This window comes from Ctenopharyngodon idella, chromosome 10 (assembly GCF_019924925.1).
Source record: "Ctenopharyngodon idella isolate HZGC_01 chromosome 10, HZGC01, whole genome shotgun sequence".
In the NCBI taxonomy this organism is placed as follows: Eukaryota; Metazoa; Chordata; class Actinopteri; order Cypriniformes; family Xenocyprididae; genus Ctenopharyngodon; species Ctenopharyngodon idella.
In genome coordinates, this window is record NC_067229.1 from 43886805 (window position 1) to 43911599 (window position 24795).

At 41.8% G+C, this 24795-nt stretch overlaps 3 protein-coding genes across 3 annotated transcripts; 2 read left to right on the plus strand and 1 right to left on the minus strand.

Annotated features, from left to right (window-relative positions):
* Nucleotides 1–2428: 2428 nt before the first annotated feature.
* Nucleotides 2429–3439, plus strand: LOC127520356 (trace amine-associated receptor 13c). Its single transcript, XM_051908338.1, has 2 exons — nt 2429–2488; nt 2600–3439. The coding sequence occupies exons 1-2, from the start codon at nt 2429–2431 to the stop codon at nt 3437–3439; spliced, it is 900 nt and encodes a 299-aa protein (XP_051764298.1).
* Nucleotides 3440–9462: 6023 nt separating this feature from the next.
* On the plus strand, nt 9463–10461 carry LOC127520357 (trace amine-associated receptor 6-like). Its single transcript, XM_051908340.1, has one exon. The coding sequence runs from the start codon at nt 9463–9465 to the stop codon at nt 10459–10461; it is 999 nt and encodes a 332-aa protein (XP_051764300.1).
* A 10580-nt stretch (nt 10462–21041) lies between these two features.
* On the minus strand, nt 21042–22028 carry LOC127521324 (trace amine-associated receptor 13c-like). The gene has a single exon (XM_051910526.1). The coding sequence runs from the start codon at nt 22026–22028 to the stop codon at nt 21042–21044; it is 987 nt and encodes a 328-aa protein (XP_051766486.1).
* Nucleotides 22029–24795: the final 2767 nt, after the last annotated feature.

The window sequence follows — 24795 nt, forward strand, 5'->3', positions numbered from 1 at the left end:
AATTTGTGTTCCGAAGATGAACAAAGGTCTTATGGGTGTAGAACGACATGAGGGTGAGTAATAAATAACATCATTTTAATTTTTGAGTGAACTAACACTTTAAATTGTCACCCCGTCCTATCATATAGACTGCACTCTGGGGCTACTAGCTGTTTGGAAATGAAGTCATGTAAGTTATGGGAGGTAAATTATATGAAATGACATTGATGACAGACTTTGGCTAAGGCATTTCAGAATGACCAAAACAACAGTTCAGATTTTGTGCAACAAGATTGACTTTTTTGACGCACATCAAGGAATTTATTCACTAAATGTGCTTTCATCATAGTTAATGCGTGTCTTATCGGATACAAAAACTATCCATCTTTATGCACATTTTTAGAATTTATGCACATCTTGGCATTTCCATCTCCCATTTTTTATGCTATATGCCAAAATTCACATAAAAAATAGGTGGATGGAAACAGGGATAATGATAAGCATCACAACATCTCTGTAAATGTGTGCAAGGCCCACTGTAATCTATGTATTAGGTTCATGTCCACTGATGCACCTACAGAAGCCCTGGTAAATGTGTGCAAGGCCCACTGTAATCTATGTATTAGGTTCATGTCCACTGATGCACCTACAGAAGCCCTGGTAAATGTGTGCAAGGCCCACTGTAATTTATGTATTAGCCCTGACAACATCAGTGTATTGTGTACGTTTGTTTGCTTCACACCCTTAATGAACGGATCACTGGAGGATTGTCACTGCAGCAGAACTTTATATACAGAACAGGTGTTAACAGGACCTTAAGGATTATTTACCCATGTAAAATATCAAATAAACACAAAAGTGGATTTTCTTTTGATGATTAGTGTCTGTCTGAAGTTAGAAAACGAATTGGTCAAACAAACAAAGATGCCATTCACTGTCTGAATGACAGGTCAGTGGCCAGGTGCACACAGACATAGAGATTTTGTGGCTCATCAATGATAATACAGTACACCCAAATATATATTTGGACATACTAGCCACACTAATAAGGATTTCAACAAAATATCAATACATTTTAAGACAAACAGTTTTCAAATAAAACCAGGTATAGTATGAGCAGTGTGAAACGTGAATAAAGATAACCCAGGATTCCATTTACCAGGGGTTTAGAATGACCCAGGGTTAACTATTTCAAGTGTGTAAAGCCCTTATATGGAGAAAAATCCTGGAATGTTTTCCTCAAAAACCTTAATTTCTTTTTGACTGAAGAAAGAAAGATATGAACATCTTCGATGACATGGGAGTGAGTAAATTATCAGATTTTAATTCTGGAGTGAAATAATCCTTTAAGCAAATTTATTTGTTGTTTATTTGCTCTATTACAGGCCAAACTGGCCTTAAAAATATCTGTAGCCATTTGAAATTACAGGCAACCACTGCATTTCAATCACAATCCAAACAAAGATGTAACATATATGTTCATATATGTACATCATGTACATGTACATCAGCAGTTGTTTTTGATTTATATTAGATTTGTATAATTTCAAGATTTAAAGCAAAAACAGACTTTTGTTTTGTGAAATTATGCTACATTAAACATACCTGCACAAAACAAAAACAGCAGACAGACTGAACGAAAATGCAAATTCACTCTCTGCTGCAGTGATATAGTGTTTCCTTGGTTACCGCTGTACACAATACACCGCTACGCTTATAAACACTACTTTTTCACTACTTTTTTTAAAGGCATATTTTCTGAAGACAGTCAGTTCCCTTCAGAGACCCTTCAGAACCCCCCACCCTCAATTCAACATTCATATGCTTGAAGTGGCTTCTATATTTTAATCTTTTGCATACCTTCACTTTTTCTTGCGTAACGGCACTTCTTGCCAGTACTTTGCACTCAGAGTCAAAGTGTCAGTGAAAGCAAGCAGGGCCGAAAGGAGCGAAAGGTGATGAGCCTATTTTTTTTTTTTTTTTTTTTTGCTGGCACATCTGTGCTCTCCTCTCCTCTTTGTCCCATCTGTGGCTTGTGTAAATGTCCAGTCTTTGTAATATTTCCACACAAATTACATTTTGGGAAATGATTTCCATGCAAATTTTGTACAAGTCTGGAACAGAGATCGGCCAAAATAAAACCAAAAAATGTCTGGCTATCGCTCATGTGTTTGGAGCAAAAACCGTCCAGTTCCAATTGATTGGTAGGATTAATAGGATTAATTGATCGACCGGTGCATCTCTAATGATTAAGAATTATGAAATGATTGTTTGATGCTTACAAGAATAAGGGTTATTGTGATTTGTATTATGCTTCTGTATAACTATGTCATTATGCAGCATCAGATTGGGTAAAAAATGGGTGGGCCAGCGTGAGCCAGACTGTATAAATAAAAGGACAGTAAGGAGAGCAGAACAAACTCCTAACAGGAGGAGACTCACTCATGTCATGGCCTATGATAAGGATCATGAAACTCAATACTGCTTTCCTGCCATCAACTCATCATGTATCAAGGGAACACGCTCCAGTTTTGAACATAATATCATTTACATTTTTGTATTATTGCTGTCAGCATGGACTGTGTTTCTGAACCTGCTGGTGATCATCTCCATCTCTCACTTCAAGAAGCTTCACACTCCAACAAACCTGCTCATTCTCTCTCTGGCTGTGGCCGACCTGCTTATTGGACTTATTGTGATACCCATAGAGGGCATCAAACAAATTGAGACGTGTTGGTACTTTGGAGACACTTACTGTGGACTGTTTGTAATTATTGTTAGGTTGCTTCTTTCTACATCTCTTAGTAATTTAGTTTTAATTGCTGTTGATCGTTATGTGGCTGTGTGTTACTCTTTATTGTACCCACAGAAAATAACCATAACTAAAACCTTAACAAGCATCTGTCTCTCCTGGTTTTGCTGTTCAGTTTACAATATTTGGTATGTAATTAGTAACGGATATTTTAACATCTCAGACAAAACAATGTGTTACGGCCAGTGTATGGTTTTGATTACTCCTGCTTGGAGAATCACTGATTTGATCATTTCCTTTTTATTTCCTTGTACTGTGATAATCACTGCATATTTGAGGATATTTTATGTTGCACATCAGCAAGTGAAGGTTATTAACTCTCAAATGAATGGTGTAAAATGTGTAATGGAACTTTCAGTGAGGAGGAAATCTGAGAGCAAAGCTGCTCTGACATTAGGAATCATTGTGACAGCTTATCTGCTTTGCTGGATTCCATTCTACATCTGTTCTCTAACAAAAACCACAACTATTTCATCCACTACAATGACATTGCTAGTATGGACCTTTCATATAAACTCAGGTCTGAATCCTATTGTCTATGCTTTATTTTACCGCTGGTTTAAAATATCAGTTAAACACATCCTAACTCTTAGAATATTTCAGCCAGCATCCTCTCTGATGGACATTTTTACAGAATGTCATTCATGATTGAATATATGAATATTTTTTGAACTTGAGCATAACTTGAGAAGTTCAATACCTAAAAATGCACAAATACCGCTACTACAAAATATGTGATATGTATTCATGTGTTCAGGTACAGGAATGACACATACAATTCAGTGATCAACATTAACCTAATAATAAAAGGAGAGTTCAACCAAACATTTAAAAAATAATCACTTACCCTCAGGTTGTTCCAAATCTGTATGACTTTCTTAACACTGAGGGAGATGTTATGACCGCCTCTGTCACATTTCAATTGTATTGTATGGACAAAAAAACAAGGGAAAAAAAAAGAATGTGAATGAAGACTAAGGCTGTCAGATATTGCCTAGTATCTTTTTATATGTTCCAAGGCACCATGACATGTATCCTTCATGGACAATGCAATACTTTTTGTGATTAAAAAAAAAAAAAAAGTAAAAAATGTGGGCAAAGTAATAGAAATGTTTATAGTGCTTATATAAACTTAATTCATTAAGTAGTTAAATGCATATATACAAAATAGTTCTGTGTAATTAAAAATTGACTTTTAACGAGCAGTTGTGTGTGCTGTGTATTTTTATGCTTATTAAAGTATCTTGCTATTAGCTCAAATTCTGTTTGAAATAAATTCAGTCAGGTCCACTTTTATTAACAGTTTATTCATACATGGCGACAGTTGTGTTTGGTTGTACAATTTTATTCTGGGCAAAATTCCCTGTGTCATCGCATGAAGCCATGCCTGGAAAAGGCGAGGAGGGCAGCAAGATTTTTACCTATCTGCAGAAATAAAACAGGTCCAGTAGGATATATATTTGAAAGTTGCACACAATTGTAAGATAACATGGTTTAATACAATTTGCAATACATTTAATAGGTAAACAAGATTACACTACTAGCCTAGAATCACTTCTAGAATCCTATCACTTCTCTAATCAAAACTTATTTGCTCTCCGCATTAGAGCACTAGTTTTCAAAATCATTTACCATATTGTTCCAAATATAAGATGATGGTTTTTCCTTAGAAATACATCTGAAAAAACAGGTTTGTCTTATATTCAGGGTCTAGAGCAGTGTTTCCCAAACTTTTTTCAGTCACGGCACCCTTTGAAAATTTCCAAAAATTTGTGGCACCCCACACTAGTGTTGTCACGATACTACTTTGATACGACACCTTGAAAATTATCGATTTTTCATATCTAATTTTTTGTCCATCCTGTCACGGAAACTAACTCTGTTATTCCCTCCTCTGACCATTGGAGGGAGCCCTCTCCCGAATACTAACACACTCACGCTTCACCACACACTACATTACCCAGCAGCCCGTACCTTGGACCAATCACCTCTCAGCTGTTGCCAATCACACGGACTATAAAGGACTCTCTTGCGCTTCTTATCATTGCGAAGTCTTGTATTGCCACGGTGTGCATTTCTGAGTGTTTTCTTGTATTGTTTGCCTGCCTGTTACTGATCTTGTTTTGCCTCTCATCTGCGATTCTCTGCTGACTGCCCTTATTACCCATTGACTGTTATCTGGACTGTGAGTGTTATCTGACTGCCCCGACCTTTTGCCTGTACCCTGACTACGATTCTGTCTGTCTCTTGCCACTCCTGTTTGCCCCTGTTCGACCTTGCCTGTTGTACCACGCTATCCTCTAATAAAAGCCTGCAAATGGATCCCAGCCTGAGTGACGAATCATTACATTAAATCATACATTAAATAAATACATTAATCATTAAAGTCTAGAAAATCAGTAATTTCTTCTGAAGAGATCACTTTGATGACAGATTTGAATTAAGACTTTTAATCATATATAAATATTGCTCAATTACCATTACAATCTCACCTAGCCTAAATGTTTGCTCACTCAGTGTATTTGTGCCAGTAAATGTATAAATACTTTATGTACAGTATAACAACATGGATAGGCAGCTGCATGGAACCTCATTAATGACTGATCTGAAACACTCAACAGTTCCTCACAATCAGTACATTATTGGTTTCAACAGAGCATGATGCTAAGCTAATAGTAATACTCTAATTACTATAAAATGCATAAAAAATAAACACCACACAATAATGTTGCATAAAATAGTGTTTTTATTGAACTGAATGATTTAGTATTGACACTTTCTAGTGTTAAAGGGTTTTTTGTTTTTTTTTGTTTTTTTTGAAGGATGTATGCAATGCTGCCTAAGAATCTTGCTAAAATTAGGTACTTGAGGCAGCATAATTAAGTAGTTTACCTGTCACGATTCCTGTCTGTTCCTGGACTACACTTCCCATAATCCTCCCTGCCTGTCACATGCACACTCCACACCAATCATCATTTGCCACATACACCTGTAGCCTATTATCTGGAATATTTAAGACTCACTCACATACTACCTCGTTGCGAAGTCTTGTTTACCCCGTGTTGCAATTCTGAGCATTTATATCCCGTCTGTTACCCGTTATTGACCCGTTGCTGCCTGCCTTTGATCCTTGCCTGGTATTCTGTTCTGTGAGTGATATCTGCCTGTCTTGACCATTGCCTGTATCCTGACTACGATTCTGCCTGTCCCTTGCTGTTCCTGTTTGTTCCCGTTTGACCCTGCCTGTACGACCACGCTCACTTTTAATAAAGCTTTGCATATGGATCCCTGCCTGAGTCCAGCCTCGTTACATTACCTTTCAGAAGTGCAACAATGATACATTAAAATGCTCCATCTATCTGTAAATATCTGAACTCAGGAACACATTATGACATTGCAATTTCTGCAAATATTTAGGGACTAATCTCAGAGATCAAAAAAAAAAAAAAAATCAAAAATCAAACCTTAAGACATTATGAATGACAATCTGAAAAAATGTCCACCAGAGAAGATGCTGGCTGAAGTATTCTAAGAGTAAAAATGTGCTTAACAGACATTTTAAACCAGCGATAAAACAAAGCATAGATAAGAGGATTCAGACCTGAGTTAACATACAAGGTCCATGTTAGCAATGTCATTGTAGTGGAATAGACTGCAGTGGTTTCTGTTAGAGAACAGATATAGAACGGAATCCCACAAAGCAAATAAACTGTCACAATGATTCCTAATGTCAGAGCAGCTTTACTCTCAGACTTCCATTACACGTTTACCACCCTTTAGAGAGTTTATAACTTTCACTTGCTGTTGTGCGACATAAAATATCCTCAAATATACAGAGATGATCAGGATACAAGGAAATAGGAAAGAAAAGGTCAAATCAGTGAATCTCCAAGCAGGACTAATCATAACAATACACTGACCATAACAAACATCTGGTCTGTGTAAGGTATTAAAATATCCATTACTAATTACAAAGGCTATGTTGTAAATTGAACAGCAAAACCAGGAGAGACAGATGCTTATTAAAGGTTTAGTTGTGGTGAATTTAGAAGACTTACTACAAAGATCTATTTTGACAAATCAGATTTTTTTTGTCTTGTCCGTTACTATGGTTATCAAAATGTCAATCATTGCGATTTCAGATTCAGTCCCGCATTTTATATGGCTGTCACTCCCAAAACTTTGCAGTGTACTTAGCAGCATGAAAAATGTAACTTTTATTCAAATTATGAGTGGGTTATATACAGGAAAGAAGCAAAGTTTTATACAGAAACTGAGAAAAGAATGTTCCCATTATAATCAAAGAAGCAGACATCACTTCAGCCGCAGCGCAGTGTCATTGACTCTGTGAAAACTCCTGTTACTGTAAAAATATCTGTCTATACTGCACAATGAATCTCTTTATTTTGTTGGTTATAAGGAAATGATATGCAAGTGTGTAGAGCTTATGCTGAACAAACTCTAGCCTATTGAATAGATTCTGACTAATTTTGAAATGCTTACGATGGGCCACATGTCTGTGATTGGCTACAATGCTCAACGGTGCAAAAGTTAGCTGTAAATAGAAACCTTTGAAGCTCCTCACAGAACACACACACAAATATGCATGTGACTGTTTAAAAGCAGCCTCCTATTAGGTACGGGATTGATCTGGTACTCAGAATTACCAGTACTGCATAAAGGCTGGTCCCGTTACATTTATAAAAATCTAAGTACTGACTTAGTACCGGAGTACCAGTCCTTTTGACAACAGTAATACAGACAGTGACTTCTATTTGACCAGTTAATTTACTAATGTCAGACAAAGACACATAATTTAAGGAAATCCTCTTTTGTGTCTATTTGGTATTTCAGTTAGTGAAGTAATCCCGAGGTTAGCACCTGTTCTGTATTCAAACTGCTGCAGTAACAATCCTCCAGTGATCTGTTCAATAAGGGTGTGAAACAAAGCAAACACACACAATGCACAGATGTTGTTTTGTGCTCAGAGGTCTATGAGATTATTTTGATAAACTGAAAAAATAATGATAGAATTACAGAAATCCCAAAAATTATAATGAACTTTACTAAAACTTTACATATAACGATAACTATATTAGCGTTCACACCAACGCAACATCATTCTGTTTATTATAAGCATGTGCTGCAGTTATGTCGTCTGCCACTTTAAATGTTCATGCTCTTTAAAGCACGATAGTTGCTTTCTGATTGGCTGCCAATGTTTTTATCATTCATCAGCTGAAAAAAAAAAAAAAAAAAAAATCATTTTGAAAGTGATTCCAATGATATTGTTTCCCTATGCCGTTATAGTTGTGCTGTTGACTAATCTTTAACATTTTGATCAATTTTAAAACCTTTATTGTTATGCAGTAGACTTTTGACAGACCCAGGCTGGATCTTCTTGGGTCTACTGTGAGAAGTGTTAAAGGTCTGCTAATATCATAACTGGCCGCCAACGTGAGCTTGGGTTGGCCGGTACAGCTCCCATTTACCCGATTACACCACCATATATCAAACAATAAAACATAAAACAATAGACAATGAATATGTGTGAGATGTCCAGAGGGAATGACAGAAGATGCGTATGGAATGTGGATGAACAACCAAGTGCTATCGGGATTGCATGTGCACCCACTACTCCGAGAGCGGCATCAGCAGGTAGGACAACGGTGTGTGGTGATTGTGTGTGTGTGGGTGTCCATTTATGAGCACCAGAGCCACCATAGCAATGAAAAAGGTTATAGTTATTGTCTTTGGTATGAACAGGCCTTAATGTATGCAATAGTTAAAAAAACATTTACAAACAATTACTAGATCCAGCATATCCCCTTGGTGTGGGTTGATCCACTTATATATTGAACATTTAAAAGTTGCAGAAATTCCACAGCTTTGCAATCAGAATAATCGTCAACATGAATATGAAAATCACCAACAATGTGAGTTGTGTCACAATTACTGATACACAAATGTGTGATTCCTGATTTAACTCTGTTATGAATTGTTTGTATATGTGTGTCCAGTACAGTCTATGGATGTAACCTGTGGAAACAGTATAATATGGAGATTTGACATTGTCAAAAGGCCTTAAATCAATGGGGACCAATGAGTTGTACCAAAAAGATTTCACAGTAGAACGCTGGGGAATTTGGTGAGGTAGAACTGAAAAAAAAATCTGAAATATTACAAATATACATCCTGTTGTGTTTGCACATTTAAAATGGCTTGAAAACCAGTGGAAGTTTACAAAATGACAGTAAAAAGAGTTGGCAAGTAGTACACTGAGATTTACCTATAACAGTGCAAATTAGTCTGTAATTCGCATAGCTTCTATAAATTGCTCAAGCAACTTGCATAGTAACCAAACCAAACTGACCACATGGTATAAATTAAAGAATAAACTAAATTCATAATTTTTATTAGGCCATAAGCTACAGAAGTAACCTCCCCATGCTTATGAATATTTAACTTATGGGTGTGTTTAAAACCAAAGCATCAACCCTCCTGTGTAATAATGTAGCCAGGTTTCCTTTAATATAAATGAATCCACAAAGTCGCCTGATTACCAAGACACCAAACCAACAAGCTTGAAAATCCTCCCACAGCTACAAAATGTTGCTATGAAGAAGTGGTCTTATTTTTGAGACGTGTGGTATTCCTAATACATTTTTGAAATGCTTAAAAGGGGAGTGACAAATGCAGACAATCAAGCAACGGACTACTGCTTTTCAAACAACAATTTGTCATGCATCAAAGAAATCAAACCTGAAGTAGAGTATTTTATTTTGTACATTTTTATATCTTTAGCATCTGTTTTTACTGTGTTTCTGAACCTGCTGGTGATCATCTCCATCTCTCACTTCAAGCAGCTCCATACTCCAACCAACCTGCTCATTCTCTCTCTGGCTGTGGCCGACCTGATTGTGGGACTGATTGTTATACCATTAATGGGCATCAGATTCATAGAATCATGCTGGTACTTTGGAGAGACATTTTGTACTTTGTTCCCATTTATTCTTTATACTGTTGTTTCAGCATCTCTTGGTAATTTAGTTTTTATATCTATAGATCGTTATATTGCTGTGAAAGATCCTCTGCAATATTCAACAAGGGTCACCATCAGCAAAGCTGTTTTTTGTATCATTTTAAACTGGCTATGTTCAAGCATATATTCGGTTATCATGTTATACAATGCTATCTTCTATACAGAGAACCCAATTACATGTTATGGGGACTGTATTGTTACTGTCAAGTTTGAGTATGTTCTCACAGACCTCATTGTTTCATTAGTGGCCCCTTGTTCAGTAATAATATCTTTATATGGGCAGATCTTCTGTGTAGCAAAATATCAAGCTCGGCTCATAAACTCTGTCACAAATGTCAGCAAGTCAGAAAAAAAGGCAGCAAAAACACTGGGGATTGTGATAGCAGTTTATCTTCTATGTTGGATACCGTATTACATAGCCTCTCTTTTTCCGGGATATGATTCAAATGAATCAGCTGTAATGAACATTATGTGTTGGATTATGTATTTGAATTCTTGTATGAATCCCCTCATCTATGCACTATTTTATCAATGGTTTAGAATATCAACTAAACACATTCTGTCTCTGAAAATATTTGAACCATCATCAGAATATTTAAGTCTATTTCCAGAGGTAAATGATCAATGATAATCTGTAATGTTAAAGGCATGAAAAACAAATGTGTATTTATATGACGGATTTCATGGTGTATTTTGCTGGCCATACTGTGGTAGTTAACTTTATGTACTGCAACATCTATCAATAACAACACCTCTAGCAGTCGTTTGATAATACTTTTAAAGACAATACACTGTAAAACTGCAGCAGATTCAATTGTGTGTCAAGAAATAAATAACTAGGAGATAAATAACTATAATAAAAAAATTATTACTTGTGCCTCTGTTTCTCCCAATGATATTGTTTCCTCTGAATGACAAAAAACATACAAAATGTGAAAATGAGAAAATAATGTGGCCAAACAAAAAGGTTCAGCATTCAGACCTTTCGACATCTTTACTGTTTGACAACATTACTTGGATATTAAGAAAAAGAAAATTCAGCTATGTGCAATTAGATCATAGCAACAGAAAATTTACTACTAAGTAAAAATTTATAGAAAATATCACATTTAGATAAGTTTTCTGTTTGAACCTTTTATACTATTTTTATGATTCTCTCTATAAGGGTGTACTCACACTAGGCACAGTTGCCTTGAACCGAGCCCGAGCGTGATTTTCTCCCCTCCCCACTCCCCTGGTGGCCTGCACTCACACTGCACTTAACGTTCCAGGGTGAAGCACGCTTACGTCATATACAATGCAACTTTTTGAATGGAAGAAATGCACAGATACTGCCTAATATATTTATCATTTATGCCGCGCATCGATTTTCACTTGCACGTATCAGAGGATTATTACAGCAGCTGATGTTAATGGAGGAATTTGCAGTTTTACTCGCAAACTACAATTTCTGTTCATCAATAAGGTGAGATTCAGACCCGTTATAAATCCAAATACACTTGAATTAATCACATTAATTGATAAGTGTACTATCAGAGTAGTAATAAAGATGTTTGCCGTCGTAATGATGACAGTAGCGCACACAAAAGTAGTATCTGTTCCGTGCTCAGGCACAGTTTGCGCTCACACTGCATGCGAACCGCGCTCGAGCCCAACCAAACCGCGCTCTGGCCCACCTCTTCTAGTGTGAGTACACCCTAAAAGACTGATCCTGGATCAACATATTTTTCCTGGAACAACATTCCTGTCTGAAAATTTAGTCCTAACAACTATCCCTCTCCCTACTAATAACTTATCCCTAAAATCAGAGGGAAATGATAGGTGAATAACACTGATGTAGAAGCACCAACACTGGTTGTAAGCCTAAACTTGTAAACTTTAAACTTGTCCCCCAAATCTGATTGGTTGATTGGAATGTTGTTCCAGGATCAGCAAACATGTTGATCCAAGAACATGATGTACTTGGTGAAATCACATTCACTAAACAGGAAAACATAGACAACTGCTTCACTATATTAAAATAATCTAATACTGCTACAACCAACAATTATGGGGGCTACTATGGCAGTCAGTGGTGACATAATCAAATTCACCCAGAGTAATGTGACAATGACATGTAAAGGTTTGTACAACCAGAAGTACAATCTGCCATTTCCCAAACCCTTCACTAGTGACTATCCTGAGCAGCAACAAAGAGGAAAAGGAAAAAGTTAATTTCACACTTTTAAAACAAAAGAAAAAAGAGGGAGAAAGGGAGCTGGCCCTGGTAAAACATCTAATATTACCATTTGCTAAGTATGTTGTTAGCAAAATGTTATTTTACCAGAATGCAGGGCTACTAAAAACTGCCCTTCAATGGAGAAAGAACTTTTTGCCTCCAAATGGTGTAGTTATGGCATCTTACAGCAGGGGTAACTTGGCTATGCAATCCAGACAAACTGGTAGGCTTGTAAATGAAGCTCAATAGTGCTGATGGAGTGCTAAGGCTCTAGTAGATGGCACTGTAAATAAATTGAACATGTTTCCACAGACATGCTGGGGAGAGCCCAAAATTTGTGCCATGAATGTCTGAAAAGTAGTGTGGCAACTATTTTACACAGCGTTATGTGGGCTGTATCTATGGTGTAGGCTGTGTGTAGTACGCGTAGCCTATTCATAGTTCCCTTTCAGTCGGTCACGTTCGACGTACGTCAGTAGTGACCGACGAATTGGGATATCGCTAGAGAGCCCTATCAGCTTCGAGTGAACTACAACAGGCCAATGACGTTGGCGTGCGATATTTGCATAATGCGCACCGCCCCCGCCAGGTGGTATAAATAGGGGAGCAGATGCAATCGCACTCTGTCTTTCGCTTCGGAGCCAACCTGTGTGTTCCTGCTGTTAGTCTGAGAGTGACTTCGCAAGCCTTTGAAGAGCTTTTGTTCTACAGTGCTGGCTTTATGGCACCTTACAGCGAGGCCGCGAGCTTTCCCAGAGTGAGCTTCTCGAGCTGTTATACAGCTCTCAACTGTTGTTTTCACAGCATTATTTGCCCCGTTGGTTTGCGATTTGGGCCGGTTCCTCTGTGTGTGTGACTCAGGGAGTGAAAAGTGTACCTGCAGTCACATCGCGGCTGTTCCCTGTGTGCTTCGGCACAAAGAACAAGAGCTTCTAAAAGAGCTTCACAGACAGACACTGCGTCTTTTTCAAGACGTCATTCTGTCTGTGCGTTTCTGGAGGCGGTCGTTTCCTATCCTCACTGACGGCCACAATCACTTTCTCTCATGTCTGCTTAGCGTGCTGAGACTGTGTTTGTGGGTGGTTCATATTCTCTTGTAAAAAAAAAAGAGAGCATGCCCACGTCGGCGCGTTGTTCGTCTTGCCTTTCTCGTAAGGGCTTGAGCGCTCAGCGCGCCGTGTGCCGTCGAGCTGCCGGCTGACAGCGCGCGTTGCCATGGCAACCCAGCGCGTTGTTCGGCGCTCTAGATGCGTGGTCGAGACTCGAGTGCCTCAAACGAGGTGGAGTCCCCTCACCTATTCCCCGATCTAGTTTCTCTTTCTGAATCAGAAAAGTACTACTTTTGGTGAATAAGCCAGGGTGACCAGAGGATCACAGTGGGGTATTACCTGCCGAGCCAATCTCCGTGGGCCCCCCACTCCTCTAGCGCATCGCAAACATGCTGTGACTGTGTTCGTGGGTGGTTTATGTTTGGTAAAAACATGGCCACGTCGGCGCTCAGCGCCATGTGTCGTTCAGTTAGACGACCACGTTCACTCTCTCACATGGCTGGTAGCTTCTGGGTGGATTGCTGGTCCTTCTCATGGGGGACCTAGCATCTTAGTCAGGGCTCCAGCAGAGGATCAGATGTCGACTGCTACATTGGAGAGAGGGTTGTTGGGCTCTGGACATGAAGATGAGGCTGAGCGTCCCACGGTTGTGATGTGCTCATGCTGAATCAGATTCAGAGTTAACGACCATGCTTTCCCGGGCCCCTGGGGGCGTGGTGTGACGCGTACTCGCCTTGCCCCGCCCCCTGTCTTAGCCCGGACGTGCATGAAAAACTTGGCAGTTTGGAAGCCTTTTTGGTGCCAAATATGGAACACCAAAAGGGTCATATCTGCATTAAGTTTTTTCTCTCTCACTACCCTCTGTGGTGGGGTGGCAGTGCTACGGGCACACCACCTCTGCCCTGCATGGGTCTTGGCCCCCGGCAAGTCTGTGGAAGGCCAAAGCACTCATTGCATATGGGTAGTTCTGAGTCGGGGTTGAGCTACGCATGATGCAAGTCATAGCGCAGGCCCCTGACCAGACAATGTCTACCATGGTGGTCCGGAAACACCCCTGGCTAGCCTTGCAGAGGTGTGTCATCGTCTAAGTACGCTTTCTCGATGCTCTCATCTCACAAGCTGGCCTAAAATCCAGCCCGCTCAGCCCGCAGCCAAGCCACTTGGCTAGCGAGAAGCGGTCCTGGAGAAACTGGTGACCTGGAGCTGAGGTAAACAGTTCTTCGGGAGACGATGCCCGCATCGCTCCCTCCCCGGAGGAGGGCCGGGTGGAGAATTTTGGTTTGTTCCGCCGCTGGCTCTCCGGAGACCAGCGGTGCCCACGGAGTAGAACTGTTTTCTGACCCTCCAGGTCCCAAGAGGGCGCGGCTGGCAGTGCACGAGGCCCCACCTCGCCACTCTCAGCCCCCTCTCACTTCGCCAGCAGGTCCCAGTGTGTTGGTCGAGGCCGCCTCCCATGTGCCGTCTCCCATTCACACTGCCACCTTGCAGAGTCTGACCACACTACGGGCCGCTATGCCGTCCGAGTCGGGTCCAGCACTCTACCTCGCTGCCCCACGCCCGGTACATCTGTGGTCCATTTGGTCCCGCTGGTTCGGTGTCTGGAAGCCTGGCTAGCGCTTTCCAGCCTGTCCCGCTGGCTCATTTGTACCATCAGACTCGGCTATGCGATTCAGTTCGCCCGGCGTCCCCCGGTGTTCAGGGGTGTCCATTACACTCGTGTGTCCCTGGACAATGCACCTGTTCTCTGGGCGGAGATTGCTGTCCTCCTGGCGAAGGATGCAGTCGAGCCGGTCCCTCCAGCCGATTTGAAGTCAGGGTTCTCCAGCCCCTACTTCATTGTACCCAAGAAGGGCGGTGGGCTACGGCCAATCCTGGATCTGCGTGTCCTGAATCGGTCCCTTCTCAGGCTGCCGTTCAAGATGCTTACGCAGAAGTGCATTTTCAAATGCATCCGTCCCCAGGATTGGTTTGCAGCGATCGACCTGAAGGACGCGTACTTTCATGTCTCGATTCTGCCTCATCACAGACTCCTCCTACGGTTTGCGTTCGAGGGTCGGGCATATCAGTACAAAGTCCTACCCTTCGGGCTGGCCCTGTCGCCCCGCGTCTTTACGAAGGTTGCGGAGGCGGCCATTGTTCCACTCAAGGAACAGGGCGTTCGCATCTCAACTACCTCGACGACTGGCTCATCCTGGCCAGCTCGCGGGAGCAGTTGTGCGAACACAGGGACATGGTGTTAGCTCACCTCAGTCGGTTGGGTCTTCGGGTCAACTGGGACAAGAGCAAACTCTCCCCCGGGCAGAGGATCTCTTATCTCAGTAGGGAACTGGATTCGGTCGCCTGGACCGCGCGCCTCTCTGAGGAGCGCGTCCAGTCAGTGTTGACCTGCCTGAGTACGCTCAAGCGCAGGACGGCGGCCCCACTGAAACTCTTTCAGAGGCTCCTGGGGCATATGGCATCCGCAGCCGCAGTCATGCCGCTCGGATTGCTTCATATGAGGCCGCTTCAACACTGGCTCCGCGGCCGGGTCCCGAGATGGGCGTGGCAGCGCGGTACGTTCCGTGTCCCCGTGACACCGAACTGCCGTCGCACCCTCACCAAGTGGTCAGACTCTTCGTTCCTGCGGGCTGGAGTTCCCCTCGAACAAGTGTCCAGGCATGCTGTGGTCCACACAGATGCCTCTGCCACGGTGTGGGGGGCCACGTACAACGGGCATGCAGCATCGGGTCTGTGGACGGGGCCCCAACTGCATTGGCATATCAATTGCCTCGAGTTGCTAGCAGTACGTCTTGCACTGGGCCGCTTCCAGGAGCTGTTGACAGACAAGCACGTACTGGTCCGCTCGGACAGCACTGCGGCCGTTGCGTACATCAACCATCAGGGTGGTCTACGCTCCCGCCGTATGTCGCAACTCGCCCGCCATCTCTTGCTATGGAGTCAGAAGCATCTGAGGTCGCTTCGTGCCATTCACGCCCCAGGCGTGCTCAACCGTGCAGCCGACGAGCTCTCACGGCAGCCTCCGCTTCCGGGCGAATGGCGACTCCATCCCCAGGTGGTCCAGCTGATCTGGCAGCGCTTTGGCGAGGCACAGATAGATCTGTTCGCCTCCCGGAGACTGCCCACTGCCAGTTCTATTCCCTGACCGGCGGCACGCTCGGCATGGATGCCCTGGCAATCAGCTGGCCCCGGGGCCTACGCAAATATGCGTTTCCCCCAGTGAGCCTTCTCGCACAGCTCCTGTGCAAAGTCAGGGAGGACGAGGAGCAGGTCTTGTTAGTGGCTCCATACTGGCCCACTCGGACCTGGTTCTCGGACCTCACGCTCCTCGCGACAGCACCTCCCTGGCCCATTCCTCCTGAGGAAGGACCTCCTGACTCAGAGACGGGGCACCCTCTGGCACCCGCGTCCCCACCTGTGGAAACTCCATGTGTGGTCCCTGGACGGGACGCGGAGGTTCTGAGTGATCTCCCGCAAGCGGTCGCAGACACCATCACTTCCGCTAGAGCTCCTTCTACGAGGAACCTCTATGCGCTGAAGTGGAACCTATTCGTCGAATGGTGTTCCTCTCAACCAGAGCGAGAGGACCCCCGATCATGTTCGGTCAGAACCGTGCTTTCCTTTCTGCAAGAGGGCCTGGAGCGAAGGCTGTCTCCCTCCACCCTCAAGGTGTATGTTGCCGCTGTCGCCGCACATCACTATGCAGTTGATGGTAAATCGCTAGGGAAGCACGATCTGATCGTCAGGTTCTTGAGGGGGGCGAGGAGACTAATCCTCCCCGGCCCCCCTCTGTACCCTCTTGGGATCTGACCCTGGTTCTTACATCTCTCCGGGGTCGTCCCTTCGAGCCTTTGCAATCAGTCGAGTTAAAAGTACTGTCCCTAAAGACCGTCCTCCTGGTTGCACTGGCCTCGCTCAAGAGGGTAGGGGACCTGCACGCATTTTCGGTTGACGAATCGTGCCTGGAATTCGGGCCCGGTGACTCTCACGTTATCCTGAGACCCCGGCCTGGATATGTGCCCAAGGTTCCTACCACTCCCTTTCGAGATCAGGTAGTGAACCTGCAAGCGCTGCCTTCGGAGGAGGCAGACCCAGCCCTAGCTTTGCTCTGTCCCGTCCGCGCTCTGCGCCTGTACGTGGACAGAACGCGAAGCTTTAGGACCTCAGATCAGCTCTTTGTCTGTTACGGAGGCCAGCAGAAGGGAAAGGCTGTCTCCAAGCAGAGGATGGCCCACTGGATAGTGGACGCCATCGCCCTGGCGTATGAGTCCCAGGGCGTGCCTTGCCCGCTCCAGGTTGAGAGCCCACTACACCAGAGGAGTGGCCTCTTCCTGGGCGCTGGCGCACGGCGCCTCGCTGACAGATATCTGTAGAGCTGCGGGCTGGGCGACACCTAACACGTTCGCTAGATTCTATAGCCTTCGTGTAGAACCGGTATCTTCCCATGTACTCGCTTCCACCAGCCGGTAGACGCGAAGAGCCCGTTCTAGTGTCGGCTTGCAATGCCACTCCCGCCCCCTGGGCCGGATACGTGCATCCTTTTTACTCCAGTCGAGTTCCCCGCTTGGCAAACCCTGTCGAGTTCCTCCGCCTCCCCCTTCGGCTCGGACATTGCGGAGTGTCTGATGCCAGGCCAAACCTCCGTCACCGACGTTGACGTTTGGCTGGGTTCCACATGTCGTGACCCCTCCACGTGAGCGGTCCCATGTGTGTATTTGTCCACGGTCAACTCCCTACGGCGAGCCCGTGTCTTTCCCTAGCAGAGCCAGCTCTGCTGTCACCTGTCAGATGAGTCTCCCCCCTACCCAGGTGGAGCCATCCCAGGGACTCCATATGCGTACTGCCCACGGCCAGTCCATATGTGTACTCTCCACGTAAATTCCTCCCCTACAGGTGGGTAGTGGTCTCCGCAGCGTCCCCTACGGGTTCGCTTCCCCAGTGTAGTCTAGTTTACTTAGTGGGTATATCGGAACAGCAGTAGACTCTCTCGGCGTAAGCTCGCCCCCTTCCCCGTCCCACTGGTGCGCCGGGTGGCTAGAGCTTGCGCTGGGCACTGGAAGGGGTTCATACTGTGGCGCTTTATTTGGGATCCCAATTCGTCGGTCACTACTGACGTACGTCGAACGTGACCGACTGAAAGGGAACGTCTCGGTTACGTATGTAACCCTCGTTCCCTGAAGGAGGGAACGGAGACGTACGTCCCGTCGCCACAGTTGCTGTACCCTCGCTGTAGTGCAGACTAGGTTGTCTCCTCAGCGAAAAACAGAGTGCGATTGCATCTGCTCCCCTATTTATACCACCTGGCGGGGGCGGTGCGCATTATGCAAATATCGCACGCCAACTTCATTGGCCTGTTGTAGTTCACTCGAAGCTGATAGGGCTCTCTAGCGATATCCCAATTCGTCGGTCACTACTGACGTACGTCTCCGTTCCCTCCTTCAGGGAACGAGGGTTACATACGTAACCGAGACGTTTTCAAGTGATGTCACACCCTTAAAGGAACGCCAACCTGGAGGGCAAAACAAGGCTTTCCTCCATTGCCCGCCAGTCATTTTTACCAGGTTTGTAGTAAGATCTAATGTAGTAAGACAGTGAAAAGACCAAATTCAATATACACTTTGTTGATTATGCATACTTTATACAGACAAACAAATGAACACAGAATATTAATGCAACACAAGGTTTCTCGTTAAGCGTTTTTTTTTATAATGGTTTTCGAAAACCATTATAAAGAAAAACGCGTTGCGTTCATATTCTGGGCTCATCTGCTCGCCTGTATATAGTATGCATCATCAAAAAGGGTTAAACTGAATTTGATCTTTTAATATCACTGTTTTAGTGCATTAAGGCACTTTAAGGGTGGGTTGCACTAAGGATTCTTTAGCCTGGCATTGGTTCACCCTCCGCCTATGCTGCTTGATCAGCCCTTTAATCAGTCTTTCTGTGTAGTTAATCTGTGTTTAAAATGAAGTGGTGCAACACAACAAATCCTTGATTAGTGTTAAACTTTGCTTAATTTAATCCTTATTGGTGCAACCCACCCTAGTGTTTTTCATGTTAGCTTTTTAAAAAATCGTCCCGCTGTTTTTAGTGATTGAAATCACTGCAGGTGCTGTATATGGATCACAAGTGCCCAAAACTTGCATCTTGTTCACATATTTTTGTTTTTAAGATGGAAAACTGACAGGCTTGTGGTGCAGTTACATGGCTGTTTTGCCCTCCAGGGCTCCACGACAGTCACATGACTGAAAACTATGAATGGCGTAGCCTGACATCCGCCTCTCCAAAAATGTAACAACGCTTCAATTCTACATGGTCCGCGAGCGCTGTGATTGGTCTGCTAGAACCCCTCCCTCAGGTCAAAAACCTGCACGGACCAAGCGGAGAAGAGCAAGCGTTTTCAACTTCCATAGGAATGAAAAAACGCTCTGTTTCAGGGGACACGCACCGTCAAACTGCAACAAAAGTCGTTGCCTATTTGCTGCCATCATTGCTGAAACTTCTCTGACAACGTACATAACAAAGCCACTAGATGACAAGCCTGCAACCATTAGCCAAAATGGTTATGCTGCTAATACACTGCTAATGCTAACGCTGTATTAAAGACTTTACTGACTAATAATAATTTTAATATTTATAATGATGGATATATTTTTTAAATATAAATATTATTGTAATATATGTAAAACGAGCCATTTCCCATGTACCTAACTGAGAAGTAATACTTTAGTCTAGGCTTGCTGCGATAGGTGTTACCGGTGTTACACAGTGTTCAGCCGTGTTTTTTTTTTTGTTTTGTTTTTTACTTTGTGTTATTAACAAAGTTTTTTGTTATTTTATATTAAGCCTAGGCTATAGCATGGTGTATGCCGTACTTATTCATTTTGTTAATAAAAGTTTTGTTTAATATAAGTGAGTTTGTCATTGTACTGTTTCGTTGTTGTTTTTCATTAAGAATAATAATGAAACTTTCATTCAAACAACTGCTGCCCCCAAACTGCCGCTAATTCGAAAACGAAAGTAAAATGTACATGGCCACACAGGCATTCATAAATGAGGTGGAAAAGAGGGAAGCCCCTGGCCCCTGGTTAAACCTTTTCTTTTTTTATAGATATCTTTAAGAAAGTCATTAAAAAAATAAAAATTCAGACAGAAAACAAAGTTTACTTTGGAGCTATAGGTTTTATAGCGCTTTTAACAGTACAAAACCTGTCTTTACACACTGCCAATGCTAAGACAAAGAATGTGCAAAATTTTCTGCACAAAAACACTTTCTACCAGGTCTGTATACAGTTATTACTTCAATTCAGATTTGTTTATTCTTTATATACACTTGAGGTATTGTGTTTCTATGTATTGACCCCATTTAAATGATTTAATTTGATCTGTGCTTTAATTTATTCTTACTGAAGTTTTTCCACTTTTGTACAAGTCTGGCCCATTGTTTGATTACATTAACTTTGTTGAACTAAACAAACATTTGTACACAAGTATGTGGGTAGTTGACACAATTTCAAACTGTGGCATACTACTTCTAAAACTGTTAAACATAATTTTTCTAATATAATCATTATAAAGACAGATTCTATAACTTCACATTGAGACGATACATAATGTATTTGTACGTGTATTTTGGCACCATTTAGGAGTAAGTGAACTACAAAGAGGTAAAAAAAGAAATGCACACCATACACATTTTTTAAACAATCATAAACATAACTTAAAATCTTGATGTAAAAAAAACAACAACTCCTATTTGCTGTGGTTCTATGAATATTATGTATGCATTTTCATCAGGGAGCTTATAACCTTAACTTGCTGATGTACAACATAAAATATCCTAAAATACAAAGTAATTAATACTGTACAAGAAAACAATAAGGAATATATCAGTAACTCTTTAAGCAACTCTTTTAAAATTATTCTTAAAAAAATATTCCTTAATTATTTATCCTCTGGGAAAAGGCTAAAGTATTCTGAAGATGGTTTACATATTTTTAGAGTCACAATGTGTTTAGCTGATAATCGGAACCATTTATAAAACAGAGCATAGATAAGGGGATTCATACAGGAATTCATGTACAAAATCCAGCATGTAACATTAAATTGAACCGTTGACTCATTTCCTTCAATAAGAGTGACTATATAGTATGGTATCCAACACATAAAGTAAACCATTACAACAATACCCAAAGTTTTTGCTGCCTTTCTTTGTGACCTGCTGACACCTGTGACAGAATTTACAACCTTGGCCTGATGTTTCGCAACACAGAAGATTTTCACATATATAGACATGACTACAGATGAAGGTGTGACAAAAGTGACTATGAGGTCTGTGACAACATGTTCGAATTTAAAAGAAACTGTACATTCGCCATAACACCTGTCGTGTGTCTCTGGGTAGAACATAGTATTGTACAAGATAATGACAGAATATATGCTTGAACACAGCCAGTTTGTAATAATGCAAAAAACAACTTTATCAGTTGTGACCCTTACTGTGTATCTCAAAGGGTCACTCACAGCAATGTAACGATCAACAGATATAAAGACTAAATTACCAAGAGATGCTGAAACAACCATAAAAGCAATAAATAAAAATAGAGAACAGAATGTCTCTCCAAAGTACCAGCATGATTCTATGAATGTGATGCCCATAAATGGTATAACAATCAGTCCCACAATCAGGTCAGCCACAGCCAGAGAGAGAATGATCAGGTTGGTTGGAGTGTGAAGCTGCTTGAAGTGAGAGATGGAGATGATCACCAGCAGGTTCAGAAACACAGTGAACACTGATAATAAAGAAATGAAAATGTACAAAATGACGTATTCCACTTCATGTTTGATTTCTTTGAAACATGACAAACTGTTGTTTGGAAAGCAATACTGAATTTCTTGACTGTTGTCCTCCATGATGCTCCTGTTAATCATTTTCCAGATTTTATTATATCCTCATATGTAGCCTGGCCCTGTTGTTCACTCATCAAAGACCCCTATAAAGTTATAGTACAACATTCAGCTTTTTACCTTCCTTCACTGATTCAAACTCTAATTTATATGTACAGAAAAAAGGGACATCCCATTAAATGTGAGGTTTGATTATACTCCATTAAACCCACCTACTATTTAAATATTCAAAGCATTTAGCAATGAATTTAATTATTTGAAATGTAAAAGTTCTAATTGTGTAATTTTGTCAAAAATTACAAAAATTGAAAAACTGTAACGTAACCGCGTTAAACAAGGGCCAACAATAATTCAGTGTGCTGTTAATTAGTTATTTTTTTATCAATTGACAGCACTAATAGCTACTGAAAAGGTTTCTGTTGTGTCTTACATCTTTGGCATGCGTAATATATAAAACAAAACAATTTTGATATGGCGGATCAGATTATTGTTTCCTGTTAAAGACAAGAATCCACTAAAGCAGAAAAAATGTTGTCAGAGCAGATGTCAGAGCAGATTTCCTCTCACATTTCCTCCTCAATGAACCTTCTATTACCCATTTACCACCCTTCAGAGTTTATAACTTTCACTTGCTGATGTACAACATATAATATCATCAAATACAAAGTAATAATCAATGTACATGGAAACATAATTGAAGATATATCAGATCAGTGACTCTCCAAGCAAAACTTATAAATACAGGAATTCATACAGGAATTCATGTACACAATCCAGCATGTTACATTAAATTCAACTGATTCTGTTGACTCATTTCCTTCAATAAGGATGACAATATAGTATGGTATCCAACACATAAAGTAAACTATTACAACAATACCCAAAGTTTTTCCTGCCTTTCTTTGTGAACTGCTGATCTCTGTGACAGAATTTACAACCTTGGCCTGATGCTTTGCAACACAGAAGATTTTCACATATGTAGACATGATCACAGAAGAAGGGGCAACAAAAGTGACAATGAGATCTGTTTGAAAAGTAGTGTGCCAACTATTTTACACAGCGTTATGTGGGCTCTATCTATGGTGTAGGCTGTGTGTAGTACGCGTAGCCTATTCATAGTTTTCACGTGACGTCACACCCTTAAAGGAACGCCAACCTGGAGGGCAAAACAAGGCTTTCCTCCATTGCCCGCCAGTCATTTTTACCAGGTTTGTAGTAAGATCTAATGTAGTAAGACAGTGAAAAGACCAAATTCAATATACACTTTGTTGATTATGCATACTTTGTACAGACAAACAAATGAACACAGAATATTAATGCAACACAAGGTTTCTCGTTAAGCGTTTTTTTTTCCATCGAAAACCATTATAAAGAAAAACATTCATATTCTGGGCTCATCTGCTCGACTGTATATAGTATGCATCATCAAAAAGGGTTAAACTGAAATTCATCTTTTAATATTACTGTTTTAGTGCATTAAGGCACTTTAAGGGTGGGTTGCACTAAGGATTCTTTAGCCTGGCATCGGTTCACCCTCCGCCTATGCTGCTTGATCAGCCCTTTAATCAGTCTTTCTGTGTAGTTAATCTGTGTTTAAAATGAAGTGGTGCAACACAACAAATCCTTGATTAGTGTTAAACTTTGCTTAATTTAATCCTTATTGGTGCAACCCACCCTAGTGTTTTTCAAGTTAGCTTTTTAAAAAAATTGTCCCACTGCTTTTAGTGATTGAAATCACTGCAGGTGCTGTATATGGATCACAAGTGCCCAAAACTTGCATCTTGTTCACATATTTTTGTTTTTAAGATGGAGAACTGACAGGCTTGTGGTGCAGTTACATGGCTGTTTTGCCCTCCAGGGCTCCACGACAGTCACATGACTGAAAACTATGAATGGCGTAGCCTGACATCCGCCTCTCCAAAAATGTAACAACGCGTCAATTCTACATGGTCCGCGAGCGCTGTGATTGGTCTGCTAGAACCCATCCCTCAGGTCAAAAAACTGGCACAGACCAAGCGGAGAAGAGCAAGCATTTTTCAACTTCCATAGGAATGAAAAAACGCTCTGTTTCAGGGGACACGCACCGTCAAACTGCAACAAAAGTCGTTGCCTATTTGCTGCCATCATTGCTGAAGCTTCTCTGACAACGTACATGACAAAGCCACTAGATGACAAGCCTGCAACCATTAGCCAAAAAAGTGTAACAGCTAATGCTAATGCTGTGTTAAAGACTGCCAGTACGCAGGAAAGGAGACCAGAGGTCATTACACAATAGGCTGAGAGGTGCCGTACGTGATTAAGTTAGCCGTTACGCTTTCTCCAATGGTAAGAGATACAGACCCTCTCATCTCCCTATAATAATACAATCTCTGATACATGACAAACTGCTGCTTCTTCGCCTTGATACTCAACATGACCATGGACACTGCCTACTAGTGGTCTGCATGTTGCAAGTCAACGCGGACAACGATGCAGAAGTATAAATGAAAACCGGCGCATTGCCTACGGTGCTGAGGCCCCGGCAGTACCGCCGCTCCCTATATGCAGAGTACGCAGTTTGCGTAGGGCACCAACTCCCGGGGGGGCACTGTTTTTGCTCAAAAAAAAAAAAAAAAAAGTCTAAATATATAAGTAAACTAATATTCTGTAGGTAATATAGTAATATTACTATTGTATAGTAATATTAACTTAAAATAAATGTAAACAGGAACAGATATTAAAAAGAATTATGGAGAACGCAGAAACTTAAGCACACGCAACACGCCATTCCCTCTTCACCCCTTTTTTTTGA

Bases quoted from the DNA above. Each gene is read 5' to 3' on its own strand.
- LOC127520356 (XM_051908338.1), top strand. From the start codon at position 2,429: ATGGCCTATGATAAGGATCATGAAACTCAATACTGCTTTCCTGCCATC. The intron at 2,489-2,599 runs ATCAAGGGAACA...TCCATCTCTCAC, and splicing joins CTGCCATCAACTCATCATGT to TTCAAGAAGCTTCACACTCC.
- LOC127520357 (XM_051908340.1), top strand. From the start codon at position 9,463: ATGCTTAAAAGGGGAGTGACAAATGCAGACAATCAAGCAACGGACTAC.
- LOC127521324 (XM_051910526.1), bottom strand. From the start codon at position 22,028: ATGATTAACAGGAGCATCATGGAGGACAACAGTCAAGAAATTCAGTAT.